Source organism: Filicampus tigris, chromosome 3 (assembly GCF_054856515.1).
Source record: "Filicampus tigris isolate MCC_2025a chromosome 3, RoL_Ftig_1.0, whole genome shotgun sequence".
In the NCBI taxonomy this organism is placed as follows: Eukaryota; Metazoa; Chordata; class Actinopteri; order Syngnathiformes; family Syngnathidae; genus Filicampus; species Filicampus tigris.
In genome coordinates this window covers 14,780,120-14,795,140 of record NC_141219.1, presented here as the reverse complement: position 1 = coordinate 14,795,140, position 15,021 = coordinate 14,780,120, and the positions used below count along the sequence as shown (strand labels likewise).

Below are 15,021 nucleotides of genomic sequence, written 5' to 3'. Positions count from 1 at the left end.
CAAGCAAATAGCAAGCAAGCAAATAAGTACATACATACATACACACATACATAAAATAGGAGCGTACTTTGAAGACTAGTCAATATGTGCACTACTTGCATGGCTACCCGGTGAAGTAGTTTAATAATAAACCAATATTTCACCATAATTAATGAAAAAAAAGTTATGTATAATGTTATTTATGTATGTATACAATTGCTTATTTACTACAATGTTTTACTTACAAATTCCAAAGTCATGCAACAAATATTACAGGACTTGGCTGATGTAAATGTTCCGTGAAATATAAATCCTTATTTATTCTAGCACCAGTTGAACTTGGCAGCATAATAAACAAAAAATGCATATTAGAAAGCACGAGCGCTCTGGCAGGCGGAAGGGTCTCCAGACGAAACCGGAAGTATATAAAAGTTACCTCTCTCACTCTCGGTGTGTACTCTTGGCACAGCTGGTTCACGTTGCAGCGCAAGATGTTATTTACGATGAACACCAGAGCCTGGCGGTGATGCGAACGCACCCGCTGGGCGATAAGAGAGTACTTACACTGTTATCATTTTGGATTTTAAAAATCCACAGTGTTTGTTAGCGTAGAAAGACAAAGGTCGTCCACGTTTCGGTCGCGCGCTTTAGGGGTGACTTCATGGAGAGGAGGGACGCGGCGGAGGGTGTCAGGCTGCAGGGTCTGGACACCAGCTGAAGTAACCGATCTTAGCGTGATGTTAGCATGCTAGCTGACGTGATGAAGCGCTGACTGTGAACTACTTTGAACCGCTCGCTGCCGGGCTCACATCATGGCGACCAGCGGTTGCGACCTGACGACGGGGATGGGGGAAATCATCCAGCTGAACGTGGGTGGGACGCGGTAAGTCCTGTTCGCTGGGCATGATGGTCATCGTGGGGGTAATTTGAGAAACTCTAGTGTAAGATGAGAGGTGCATGGATGCTGTTTGCACACATAATTGCACTGCGTTTGTGTTTAGCAGCAGTAAAGTGCTCCTCATCTTGGAACATATTCATGCATGCATGCAAATTGTCATCCTGCATTAGCCATCACATCATAACGTAATTGTCTCTCGTGTTGCAGCTTCAGCACCTCCAGACAGACCCTCATGTGGATCCCTGACTCTTTCTTCTCAAGGTAACAACATTGTCATTATTCCTTTGGAAATGCGAAGAGATTGTGGGTTATCTAAGGACAAGCAGATGACGTCACCACACTCCCACTTAAAACACGTCAGCTCAGTCAAGCGACTGAGAACAAGACATGCTCCATTATCTCATATGTTGTCCCACTTTATGTGTCACTTTTGGCTCCAGTTGCTCTGCTGCTGGGAAGATGATGCAAAAAATAGTAATGGGTTACACCTATATATGAGTTATGTCCGTTGATGTTAACACTTTTACCTCAAGAGTAAGTCTCAATGCTGCCATCAACGTACTGTATCTATTATATAGTAGTTGGCACCAAGATACCACAAGACTGCAACAAAGCACTACAAGAAGCTCCTTAACACACTTGAACATAGTTCCTAGGCCCCTGATGATGACAAAGTACTACATAAAACTCCACAACTCACTTTGACATAGTTCCTTGCCACCAAGATACCACAAGATGGTGGCAAAGCACTACATGAAGCGCCTCAATTCACCCCAACAGATTTGGCACTGAAATTTTGACATAGCCCGACATGAAGCCACTTAACTCACTTGAACATCGTTGCTTGGCACCAAGATGACACAACAGGTTGCCAAAGCAACACTATAAAAACAGCAAATACTGAAGGATAGGTTAAAAAAAAAAAAAAAAAAAAAAATCAGCAAATAGGCGATTTCAAAAATGCTGAGCTGTGTATATACTGGGGTAATGGAAAAACGAATCATCTGCGCCTGAATCAAATTGTGGCCATCATAAAACTTTCAAGACATATTTTTCCTGAAAACGGATGATTTCTGTATTGAATGGCGTTTTACGTCAGAGGACCCGCTGTACACTTGGAAATAAAACACTGTGACATCATTGAAGTTTTTGAATGTTTGGCATAGTTGTACTTTTCTATCTCAGCCCAGCTGGAAGTAAACTGCTGTCGAGAATCTCCGCGCAAGGAACAAATATAAAAATGCTTGTTAAAAGTCTCTTTTAGTCATATCGAACACCATTTTTTTACATGTGCTTATTTGCCAGTAATGGGTTACATTTTAAATATTCATGAGTGTTCTGCTTGTCAGTTGCAGATAAATCTAACAATGCAGATGCACGTAAATGGATACATGCTTGTGTTAACTGTTCTGTGTATATGTTGCAGTCTGCTGAGTGGAAGAATATCCACTCTTCGGGATGAAACTGGAGCTGTAAGTAGAGGTTTTGTTTACGTATCCAAAATGAGGACGGATTATTTTTATTTTGACGCAGCATACTGATGAAACCCAAAGTGCTCAATAATCAAAAATGTCTTTTATGTCTAGATACTTGGAATTGGTTTTAAATTGTGCAGAAAAATGCATTATTATGTATGCCTCCTTTTAAATTCCACAAACATTTAAGGCAATGGTCATAATTGTCAGTCAATGTACTCTATATTCCTAATATCATTCAGTAAAGTTAATCTCTCTTTGTCCCGGTCTAGATATTTATTGACCGAGACCCAACAGCCTTTGCGCCAATTTTAAATTTTCTCCGAACCAAAGAACTGGACCTGCGGTAAGAAGGCCAATCAAGCATTATGCTCAGATGTCCAGAAATGTATAAATCTACTTGTATGTTGTTTCTTTGTAGCGGCGTCAACATCAGCGTTCTGCGGCATGAAGCTGAATTCTACGGCATAACTCCCTTAGGTAAATCTCGGAAGAAAAGTGGATTTTATTGCCATGTAGTAACCAGCACGTCATTTATCGAGTGTGCTCCTGCAGCCGATATGTTCTTATCTTATCATTTGTCAGAACGTGTACAACAACTGCAATAGAATTTGATTTATAATAAGTGAACTTAGCACTCCCAGAGAAACTGTTTGATTGTTTTACTTCCTTTTTCACTCTTGGAACTTCCCCTCATTGTCATTGTCCTTGAATAGAAGAGGTTACCGGTAGTTACCTTTGTGGTCACTAATCACTGAGCATGCCTACGTGTCTGCACAGTATATGAAAATATGAGAAGCAATAAAATGGAGGGCAATTGATGAAAATTTCCATTATTACCTCAGTTTGATGCCGATTTGGACACAGATGTGGATCCAAATTCGAAATGGGTATCGTAATTAATTAATTTGTAATTGTTAAAGGGGAATTAAATGCACGTTTCCAAAGTTTGTTGATAGTCACCTTCAGGGGCTGCCATCTTTAGGTCTTTTCAGTCTGGCGAGAATGTGACAATTCTGGCATAGCCAAATGCCAGAGTGCCTGCTTTATTTAAATAAATATTACATGAACAACACTGATTGAAATAATCATGTCTACGTTTGATTGGCCGCCAACCTAGTACTTACAAGTACAGGTGTATCTTCATCGATTTGAATATGGTGGAAAAAGCCAGTTAAAGTGAAACTAGTATAGATTAACTGTGTACAGAAGACATTTTTCATGAATTTCATCTGAAATACAACCAAACCTGTACTCAGGCAGTGATTGGAGCATGCTTCTACACTTCGAGGAAGCACTGGCTTACAGTTAACAAAACCCCCAAATTCACCATCTGAAGGATATGCCGTCAAAACAAACAAAATGGTTCAATATAAGAATTAGATTGGAATTAGCCATCTGAAAAGTATTTTACGAGGTTCACCATTTGAACTGAACTCCTTGGAATTGTTTCCATGATATTCTTATTTGTTGAGAGATGCATCTGTATTAAAAAATAATTGTGTTTGTGCGTGTAGTGCGGCGCCTTCTGCTGTGTGAAGAACTGGACCGCTCGTCATGTGGCAGCGTTCTCTTTCATGGTTATCTTCCACCTCCAGGTAAAACCCACTTACTGGGGTACTCACCCCCGAACAGACTCTTGATCCACCCCTCACTAATATTTGAAAATATTCTCAAAAGAGAACGCTCAAATATCGCGTTGCCTGGAGGACCATTGGGCTTGTGAGGGGGGAAAGGGCTAGGCGAGGTCTGACTGCGATTGACAGCAGCAGTGACAAACTACTTGCTAATAACTAACTAAACTGAACATCAGATTAACCTGATGATGGTCAACGAACATGCACTAAAATGTCAAAATAATTACCAGGACGTGTAGACAGCATTAGTAGACATCCGTTTATACAGTTCATCAGCCCAAAAAAGTTGATTTGGCGGTGAGTTACCCCTTTAAAGCGGAAATCAACACCAAACATATTTTTTTCAAGAATATGTTCCCAGCAGGCCCATTAGTTGAAACACAGTATTCTGATTAATATTGTGTTTGTGCAATAAGAGTTAAGCAGCAAAATCCACCCGTTTTTAGTCATCTCAGGGGGCGGCCATTTTGTCATTTCAGTCGACTGAAAATTACATCACAACTACTCAGGGCTCAGGTAACGACCAATCACGGTTCAGCTTCAGAAAACAGGTCAGCTGTGATTGATCGTTGCCTGAGCCCTGAATAGTTGTGATGCCATTTTCAGTCGACTGAAATGACAAAATGGCCGCCACCTGAGATGGCTAAAAATGGGTGGATTTTGCTGCTTAACTCTTATTGCACAAACACAATATTAATCAGAATACTTTTAAGCCTTTTTGTTAGAACATTAAAAAAAAGTTGACATCAGTGTTGTTTCTCTCTCAGCTATCCCTGGCCGCAAATCAAGCTCCACCTCTTCCTGTGACGAGCGTCCGGGTCCCAGTGGAGCGGAGGGATTTAGCTACGTGGGTGCCCCTCCTCATCCTCCTCTCCCCTGCTCACCGGGATTGGATGAATCTCATAAACTTGGTGAGTGACTCGAAGAAGAGCCGCTTGTTTTGCGCGTGGGGCCGTTGGACATCACGTGGGCCGTTCCCTGTTCAGGACCAGACCCTCGCAAGGTGCTGATCATAGCAGGACACCACAATTGGATTGTAGCAGCGTATGCACACTTTGTCATCTGCTACAGGTAAATCTGCCACAGCAACACAAGTAAGACACTTATAGGACCGTCGTTCAATTCCGCACCGTCCAGCAGTCTCAAACGCTGACAAAACATTCCCGACAGGATAAAGGAATCTACCGGATGGCAACAGGTGTTCTCCTCTCCCTGCCTCGACTGGACCATTGAACGCATCGCGCTGAACGCCAAGGTGGTGGGCGGCCCGCACGGAGACAAGGACAAGATGGTGGCCGTTGCCTCTGAAAGCAGCATCATCCTCTGGAGCATCCAAGATGGAGGCAGCGGCAACGAGATAGGTAGACGAGTGGACAAAAGGAAATGAGCGATGCTCGATAGGCTTTGTTGAAACTAGCCGGACTTTCCGCTACTTTGTATTCCCCCCCCCCCCCCACCAGGCGTGTTCAGCCTTGGTGTGCCTGTGGATGATCTCTTCTTCATCGGAAACCAGCTGGTGGCTACAAGCCACACTGGGAAGGTGGGAGTGTGGAATGCTGTCACGCAGCACTGGCAGGTACACGTTGAGTGGAGGTCTTTGCGTACTGTTTTTTTTTTTTTTTTTTGGTGGAACACACCCGCTTACTATATTGTGAAAATCCTAGCGAGTTTTTTTTTAACGGGTTTTTACAGTATACTGTTTTCCCGCATATTCACGAATGTGGTTTCACTTGATCTTTTTTTGGGTGCCTGTTTTATAAAATATTAAAAGTACTGCTTTGGCGCCATCTTGATGCCAAGAAACTATGTTGAAGTGAGTAGAAAAGTTTCATTTAGATTAACTTGGTGCTTTTCCTCCATCTTGGTGCCAAGGGATAATGTTGAAGTGTGTTGAGGGGTTTTGTTTGGAAAAAAATGTGCTTTGTCACCATCTTGCGACTTATATTGGCAATTATCATTTTTGCGTGGGAGGGGGCATCAGTGCCTGCAGTTTCACTACTTGTGGCATGTGTTTGTTCCCTAATTTCAATGACTCCTCATTCACCTACTGATGGCGCAGTATCAGGAGCAACCGGGGGTTCAGTATTTTGACACTTCGACATGGTCACAAGGGCCTGGGATCGAACCCACAACCTCTGGGTTGCGAGAAGACCACTGTACCGATCTATGCCCGCCCTACGCCCAAATATCTGTTGATTAATTTGATCATCGATTAGTTGTCAATAAATCAATAAGGGCAGTAAAATGAACACTTAGGAAGGGGCTGCTGTCAACCACAGCTCACGCCCGGACACACACGCAGATTCACCATAGCTTCAGCCAACCGACCAAGCTCCCTTCCAGATGAACATGTCACGCCACCAAGCCCCGCCTTTTAAAGCAACATCTTTGCGGTCAACTACAGTAATGTATTACAAAAGTGTATTACCGGTACATTTCAATGTTTAAAGTGTGCATCGTAAAACTATTTAAATCTTTTTCTTTTTTGCAGATTTTCACCCACATTGTAACTGTTGTAACATACCTTGCATGTACTGCACCTACCTATAGAAATAGATTATTCATATGGAGATATATATATATATATATATATATATATATATATATATATATATATATATATATATATATATATATATATATATATATAAAATTTTATGACTTACAAAGTAAATGCTTATTTAATTCCACTTTTGGACCGCTTTTTGTGTGCACATGCCAGGTTCAAGATGTTGTTCCCATCACCAGCTGCGACACGGCCGGATCCTTCCTTTTACTGGGCTGCAACAATGGCTCCATCTACTACATTGGTACATGCAAGTCTTCTTTTGACAACTCGCCAGAAAATTGTCTCTTGAAGTGTAACAAACAAATTCCTTTTGCCAGACATGCAAAAGTTTCCACTGAGGATGAAAGACAACGATCTCTTGGTGACGGAGCTTTATCATGATCCCTCAAACGATGCCATCACCGCACTGTCTGTCTACCTCACGCCTAAAACCAGTCAGTAATAAAACATTTGTTTAGGAGAAATGACATTTTTGGGAGCATGTTTTTGAAACGATCAAAAGCCAAGAGAAATGTGCAATGTTGGTGGAAATTTGCAGTTACAGTTAAAAAAAAATGCACAAAGGCTGGAAAATATGTAACCATTGTTGCATAGATATAGACTAAGAACTTTATTAACCCCACAAGGGACATTCAATTAGTAGATGAAATGCACAAAATATAAAAATACACGGGAAATGTGCAGCATCAGGAAAGATATTTCGTTTTTTGTAGTTGACTTACTTTTTCAGGTGTGAGTGGGAACTGGATCGAAATCGCTTACGGGACGAGTAGCGGCGCAGTGAGAGTCATCGTGCAGCATCCGGAGACGGTCGGCTCGGGCCCTCAGCTCTTCCAGACTTTCACTGTGCACAGGAGCCCCGTGACCAAAATCATGTTGTCCGAGAAACACCTGGTTTCAGGTGAGGGGGGCGGAGCCACGATGGCGGCTCAGAGAATAACGAAGGTCAAGATCACGGTTGTTACATCCTCTCTTGTTCATTCTCTGCTGGCGGCAGTGTGCGCCGACAACAACCACGTTCGCACGTGGACGGTGACCCGCTTCCGAGGGATGATTTCCACCCAGCCGGGCTCCACGCCCTTGGCCTCCTTCAAAATACTCTCCTTGGAGGAAACCGAGAGCCACGGCAGCTACTGTTCAGGGAACGACATCGGTGAGCAGCAGCATCCTAGTGTGCTGAAGCGTGTTGAAGGCTTATCTCCTCGAGCTGACGCATCGTGCTCTCAGGTCCGTTTGGAGAGCGAGATGATCAGCAAGTATTCATCCAGAAGGTCGTCCCCATCACCAACAAGCTCTTTGTGAGGCTCTCGTCCACTGGGAAAAGGCATGTCAATCTGCACGTAATGTTTAAAAATCTTTAACGACTTTTAAAATGTGAGAAACACAACACATTCCAAGGCAAAAATCTGCATCTGTGCACAGCCATACTAAAGCAAATGGAATATGTACATTATGTTTTTATTTTTGTAATATACAAGTCATGTTAAAAAAAATAGACTATCTATATATACATATATGCAGAGCTGGGGATTCCGTCTATGTGACGGACTGGTTTTGGTGACGGTTGACGAATGACAGGAATTTTTTTTCAAAGTAGACGGATTAAGCATCGACGTAAATCCCTTTTAGTCCGTCATTCATCTGAAGTCCGTCATTAGTCAATTTTCCGCGGCGAGGCTTCGATGGCCACGGGGAGGGAAATAGTGAAGGCGGACCAGCCTATAGACGGGTACTATTTTTCCCCGCCCTGGAAAAAAAGGCAAATGACGGACAACGGAAGGGCAGGCGGATGACGCATGACGGACGCTCAATTTTGGGGTGAAATGCCCAGCCCTGCATATATGTTCAGATTTCTTTGTGTATGACTGTACACATCAACTCCCAACAAACAACACGTACCAGCAACTACCGTACAGTATATCTGTCGTAGTACTAAAACTGACCTGTGAGAGGCAGCAGGGTGCCACTGTGCATTCAGACTTCCTGATCATATGACAAAGATGAGTACTTGCAGAAGAATAAATAGTACAAGTTAGGGCTGTGCTATGACTTTGTAGTTGATTAATAATGTATTTGTCAGGGTAATTTGATTTTTTCAATAGATCATTTTCGGTGGATTCCACAATTCTGCTCACTTGCACTGTTCATACTGACAACATGGCTGCGAACAGAGAGGTGCTATTTTACAAAAGCACAGTCAGCGTTGCTAAAGTAGTGATTCGGTCACTAACAACTTTTCAAATCTTTCTAACATTTAAAAAAAAATCAAATATACAACCTGCTAAGAGACAAGATGAGCAGAATCATTCTCACATTTTTTTTTCAATATGACAAGCAACTCTATGAGGCAATCAAAGTCAATCGTGCTGAATATTGCAAAAGACATGGTGACCATTTAAATAATGTAAAGGCAAAAAATTCCTTAAATTCACTGTCGGAAACATTTGACGCTAGCTATGTGCTTCCAAATTACAATCTTAAAAAAAAAAGCGTTTTTATGACGAAAAAAAGATGGAAAAAAAAACGTTCCATAGCTTGTTTGGTATCGGGAGAAATAAAGCAAATCTCAAAGAGGGGGGAACATTCAATACCAAAGTTAGTGGTTATCATTCCATTTCATGTCACAGTCACAGTTTGTGGATGGGCCCTTTGACTACACACACACACACACACACACACACACACACGCACACACACACCCACACACACACACACACAAAAGGATTTTGTTTACGAATTATCGAACCAGTTTGACATTCAGGCTTGTCTGCTCCAACCCTTTTCGAGCAGATCATGGAGGAAAAATTCCTTTTCTAATCTTACAGAGATATCTGATAATTGGATGTTACACCACCCTGCGTATTTCTGTTTTCCACTTTTGAACCTGAACTTTTTGTGTCGTAGAATCTGTGAAGTGCAGTCAGTGGACGGGACCACCATCTCTTGCTTTATGGTGCGGGAGTGCGAGGGTTCAAGCCGGATGGGCTCGCGACCTCGCCGCTATCTGTTCACCGGTCACGGCAACGGCAGCATCCAATTGTGGGACCTGACCACCGCCATGGACACTGCCAACAAAGGAGAGGAGAAGAAGAAAGACGGCAAGTGTCATGTCATTCAGTGGTGGCTAACTTTGTGTCACTTTGCTACGATGTCACATCCGAATTGAATGGGAGGTGAACTGAAAACGTGTCTGTTGCTTAGATGTTGGCGGTCCCACAGAGGAGGAACTTCTACAGCTGTTGGACCAGTGTGACCTCAGCACGTCACGCTGCGCCACGCCAAACATTAGCCCCGCCCCCTCGGTGCTGCACCACACGCGCCTCAGAGAATCTTCCTCAAGGTAAAGATTGCACCAAGAATAAAGGTGCCGCTTCACAAACGTGTCACAAGTGTTGCCTGTCCTCCATCAGTGTGCAGGCTCAGGAAGCCATTCCTGAGAACCAGGTGACCTACGGCGCCGTGCGGCCCTACAGGGAGAGCCCCCTGCTGGCCCGCGCCAGAAGAACAGAGTCCTTCCACAGCAACAGGTGAAAAACTTGAAAAACAAAGAAAGCACCGTGTTGATTTGCGGTTATCTGACCTGTGCTGTTTAAGATCCAAACAATTTGAATTCTCGATATTACTGACATTCCAGCCTTGATAATGAATTCACTTGGGTCATACTGGTGCAGCTCAATTAACTTAAACATAAACAATAACTTATTCTAGTAGTTTCAATCAAAGAAGTGAAACTCAGTTCAATATTGCACAATTTTTCTTCTTATATTGACGATTATAGCTTCCAGCTAATGAACGGATGGACTAAAATCCACCTCCGCCCTTGCTTAGTCCGTCCCTTTTTTAAATACCTGTCGTCCCCCATCCTCCGTCCCAAAAATGGGCGTCCGTCCGGGACGGACCGTTCTGCCCAGCTCTGCTCATTGTAATTGTCAACATACAGTATTTTTTCATGTAATGGCCAGAGGTGTACATGCCAAACTGCAGAGAGGACCGGCATTCATTAGACAGGTGTTTATTTGCACTAATGGATTTATTAATGATGTAACAAATATTTTACATATATTTACCCATCAGCTATAATGATTAAAAAATGTATTATAATAAATTTGATACACCAAGCAGCATAGCGGGATAGTGGTTAGCATATTATGGGTTTGAATGTGCTCTAGCATCGTTTGCATGTTCTCCCCGTGCTTGCATGGCTTTACTTTGCGTATTCTGGCTTCCCTCCATATTCCGAATGCATGTGAGGTTTATTGAAGACTCTAAATTATCTGCTTGCTTATGCCAATTGGCTAAATGTGCTGTGCGATTAGCTGGCCAGGCTAGGATAGAATCCGGCTCACGGTGACCCTGAACAGGCAGTGATAGGCAGTATGGACAATGGATGAGTGGACAACTTATTAAAAACGGTACTATTACAACAACATTGGCTGACCTCCATTTTTGTCCACAGAGACTTCCAGAACTTCAGCCTGAGTCGTGACATCCTGGACAGCACAGATCAGAGCTCCAGCCAGCCCGCGGACGCCCGCCGTTCCCTCTGTGATTTTGGTTCCGAGGAGAGCGAGAGGAGGCTGTCCGCCATGGAGCTGTGGACCTGCCGCAGCAACAACGCAAACAACGCAAACGCTTCGACCGCTTCCGGCAGGACGAAGACGGAAGGCGGGAGTCAGGAATGTCCGCGGCAGCTCCCGGACAGCCCCGTCCCCGGAGGAGCCGACGTCAGACGGAAGGTGCACCTGCAGCCTGAGGAGGGGGATGGCACAGCAGCCGCTGCAGATGGGGTGAAGGCAGAAGTAGGTGCGAAGAAGAGGGGCGTGCTGGATGTGGGCTTTCTGGGGAGGAAGAGGGCCCCCCCGGTCCCTCTCCTCTCCTCGGGATCTGAAGGCGGCGGCAGCGACTCCTCCGCAAACGCTTCTCCTTCCCCCACCAAACTGACGTCCTGCACCTCGCCACGACACAGGAAGTTCACCACTGAGCCGTCTAGTCAGGACAGCAGCCTGTGACCGATTCCTTCCACGGTCTGAAAAACACCCTCGCACTATGGCTGGATTCACACTGCATGGTTCGATAAAACTAGGGTGATTCCATTAATTTATTCAATTTGAATACTTCAATAATAATTAAGGGGAATGTATGGGAATTAACAGGAATTTATGGAAATAAAGGAGGAATTTAAAAAGGAATTGACGGTTGGCTCTTAAATATAGTTGGGGGAAATATAGTTTCGCATAATCCTGACAGATACCATGAAAGTAGTGATCCCTTAAATGGAGCAATGAAGATACTGTTATGCCCTCGCATGAGGATAAAGAGCGTTGTAAGAGATCTCGTTTTCTTGGATGTCATCTGATTTATGCTTGAATATGATACCTTGCCATTAAATTACCAGTTTAGCAATCCCCAGTTAATTCTCGTGGTCAATTTCCAATATTCCCCAGTTTAAATTCCAAAGGAAATTTCCCGTAAACTTTCCGGAAATTTTTGACCCCAAAACAACAAAAATGCTGTTCTAAATCTAAACTGCAATGAAAGCCCAGCCCATTATATACGGTCGAAATCTGTTACATTAGAGGTGTTTAGAACACTAAATAGGATTCATCATCGATCATTATTAAATAAGCAAAATAATTGTTGACGGCGTCTAGTGGTGTAATGTGGAGGTCATCCTCAATTAAATCACCTTAGCCAACTAAACACTATGTTTAAATAAGTGTATTATTGATATGTGACGACTTGAAATGTACATGCAAATAGTCAGTCCCCCCCCCCCAAAAAAAAGAAAGCTAGAGTCAATCAGTTGGAATTGGGCACTTTGACCTGCAGTGTAAGTCCAGCCCAAGTCAACAGGGTGAAGCTCCATCTTTCCTGTAGAGCGAACTGGATGAGCCCATGTTAAGGGAAACGGCAACATAACAAACTGGAGTCAAATGGTACAAGACATCCCATCATAACATATCCGTACGTATTTAGATCAATGTCATACTGACAGTGCAACACAAATTCTTAGTGTTTTAAAGTGACAGCTGCAGAGGCGTCAAACATGTCAAGATGCACATCAGCGATGCTCACACAAAAGACAACAAGATGGTCACACAGCGACAAGATACACAAGGTGTCTGCTTCCTGCTTGTTTTGTCACTCATTTTGTCATGCTTCATTGCACTGAAAGGCACATGCAGTACATTGAATGCATGTGCTAAGCATGCGTCATAAGAAAAAGTGAATTATATTGTGACTCAAGTTGATGAAACATTGTAGGGGAATTGACCACTTGAAAAATGTTTGCTAATACTGATACATTATTTTAACAAAGCTTTTTTTGGTTTTTGTTTAATGTTTTTCACATTGGTGCCTGCCTGTGCAAGATTACACAAATTTATATTTTTACAATTTCACAAGGATGCTACACTACATCACTCATGTTTGTCTCATCTTGTGCGTGCCTTATTCAACTTGTTTTGATGCTTATCAGCTTGTTGCCCTAAAAGGTAACAAGGCGTCACGTCGCGGAATTACATCAGTATGAGAACAATCAGTCTTTGTAAATAATAGTCGATTATAACTGGAAAGCTTGACACTTTGGACCTGTACGTTTGTGTAGTCGTTCAAGGGGAGTCTTCACTCTCGTTAGCTGCATGTGATCTGTTAAGATGATGCATCTTGGATGTCACACACGGTGTTTAACAAAGCCTTGCATTATACTGGAAAACACAGACAAAAGGCTAAATACAAGTACATAAAGTAAAAGGTCACGTGCGACATCCTTGTAACGCATTCAAAGAATTTGTCACACTAAATGAAATCCTACTATGATAGGTTCATCTATGTGATGTTTTGTCGTCCTTTGTATTGTTCGCAATCATATCTATATACTACCCACCCACGCACGGACACACATGATATAATTGATGCTATTGGACCTGATTGCATTTGCACTACGAACACATACTTTTATTTTATATACCAGTATATAATAAATGTATCAATGTGTTAATCAAGTTGTTCCCTGGTTGTGTTTACATGCTGAAATCCGTGTGTGGTATGAGAATAAATTATTGTCCTTAAAATGTTATTTTGGAATACATTTATAGCAAACAAAAGAGAAGATTTACAGTATGTCATTTTGCCAGAAATTCAAACACGTATCCCTATTTAAACTATTAACATTTTTGGACGGACCAACTGAACCATCTGACACAGAAAAATAAAATTGTAGAAAATAAATAAATAATAAAATCAAATTGATCAGCAATATTAACTCTGGAACACAATATTTAAAGCAATTGAACCTACAAAACAAATAAAATAAGTTATACTGCTTTGTTAGTTTTTTCTTTTGAATCAAAATGAGACAGTCAGGATTGATAGCTACAATGAACATGTTTTGCAGTACTAGTAGTAATTAAGAAAGTAGTAAGCTTTTCGAGGCGTGGTTGGAAAAAAATGATACAATTCTCAGATCCTTAGATGAGAATACTGTACTTAGAATACTCTCTACGCACATTCTTGAAATGGGAGCACTACCGCCACCTACTGTAGTAGTATTGCAATTACACTTACCTAGGAAAACAGAACAAAACAAAAAAAATAACAAATGTAATAGAAATAAATATAAATTATAATGTACCACAATGAAATAAATCAAAATAATAACATGAAACACAAATATAGAAATATATTTCCAAGAAAAGGCCTGGTTGATTTTAAAGGGTTATCCGAAATGTCACCCATGTCAAAGGTCAGATTGATTTTAAAGGGTTCTCCAAAATGTCACCCATGTCAAAGGTCAGATCAGTCCTGGTGCCGACTGTAAAAAAATGACTACCGGTACATAATTACTCATACAATATAATGACTAACCAATACAGTATAAAAGCTCATTTTTTCTTAATGTACCAATCAAGAAGCACCACTGGTGCTGAATGATATACAATGACAAAGCTTTTGTTGAATTTGAGATATTCTTTAAGTAGACCATGCAGCTACTTTAACAAAAATTTATCTGGAGACAGATGATTTTGTACAACCACTTGACGAAATAAAATTGAGTAACTTCAACACATCATTTTTTCAGTGTAGCTGGGGTCAAAGGTGTTCATCTGTGAGTAGTAAGTACACTGTGGGACCACGTAGTAAACTAAAACAAAACAAAACAAAACAATAACAATCGAATATCCACCTAAATATGTGGGGGGTGGGTGCGTCTTCATTTCACTAACCTCCTCGTTCAGACAGTCTCCTCTTTTGAGACGGTGTGTGTCGTCACAATGATTTATGACTTTAATAAAACTGTGTGTGTGTGTGTGTGTGTGGCTCAGGGCCACACCGTCCTTTACAATCACTCCGCACGCTCTGATTTCACCACCTCTCTCTCCACCCTCTGTGGCTGACAGTAGCTGTGAACATGCCCATGAATGTGTGTGTGTGTGTGCATGCCCTTGACTGGCGACCTTGAGT

At 42.1% G+C, this 15,021-nt stretch overlaps 1 protein-coding gene across 1 annotated transcript; it reads left to right on the top strand.

The window, feature by feature from the left end:
• The first annotated feature begins 424 nt into the window (after window positions 1-424).
• Window positions 425-13,558, top strand: kctd3 (potassium channel tetramerization domain containing 3). The gene is made up of 19 exons (XM_086025898.1): window positions 425-862; window positions 1,085-1,138; window positions 2,304-2,349; window positions 2,625-2,698; window positions 2,774-2,832; window positions 3,870-3,950; window positions 4,757-4,900; window positions 4,976-5,060; window positions 5,160-5,350; window positions 5,450-5,565; window positions 6,712-6,799; window positions 6,876-6,992; window positions 7,289-7,459; window positions 7,556-7,711; window positions 7,786-7,882; window positions 9,463-9,656; window positions 9,760-9,898; window positions 9,969-10,085; window positions 11,015-13,558. Exons 1-19 carry the CDS (start codon window positions 792-794, stop codon window positions 11,565-11,567), a joined length of 2,553 nt encoding a protein of 850 aa, XP_085882024.1. The 5' UTR covers window positions 425-791; the 3' UTR covers window positions 11,568-13,558.
• The last annotated feature ends 1,463 nt before the right edge of the window (window positions 13,559-15,021 follow it).

Coding starts and splice junctions, on each gene's coding strand:
- kctd3 (XM_086025898.1), top strand. CDS start 792: ATGGCGACCAGCGGTTGCGACCTGACGACGGGGATGGGGGAAATCATC. Junction 9,899..9,968: donor CTCAGAGAATCTTCCTCAAG/GTAAAGATTGCA, acceptor GTCCTCCATCAG/TGTGCAGGCTCAGGAAGCCA. Junction 10,086..11,014: donor GAGTCCTTCCACAGCAACAG/GTGAAAAACTTG, acceptor TTTTGTCCACAG/AGACTTCCAGAACTTCAGCC.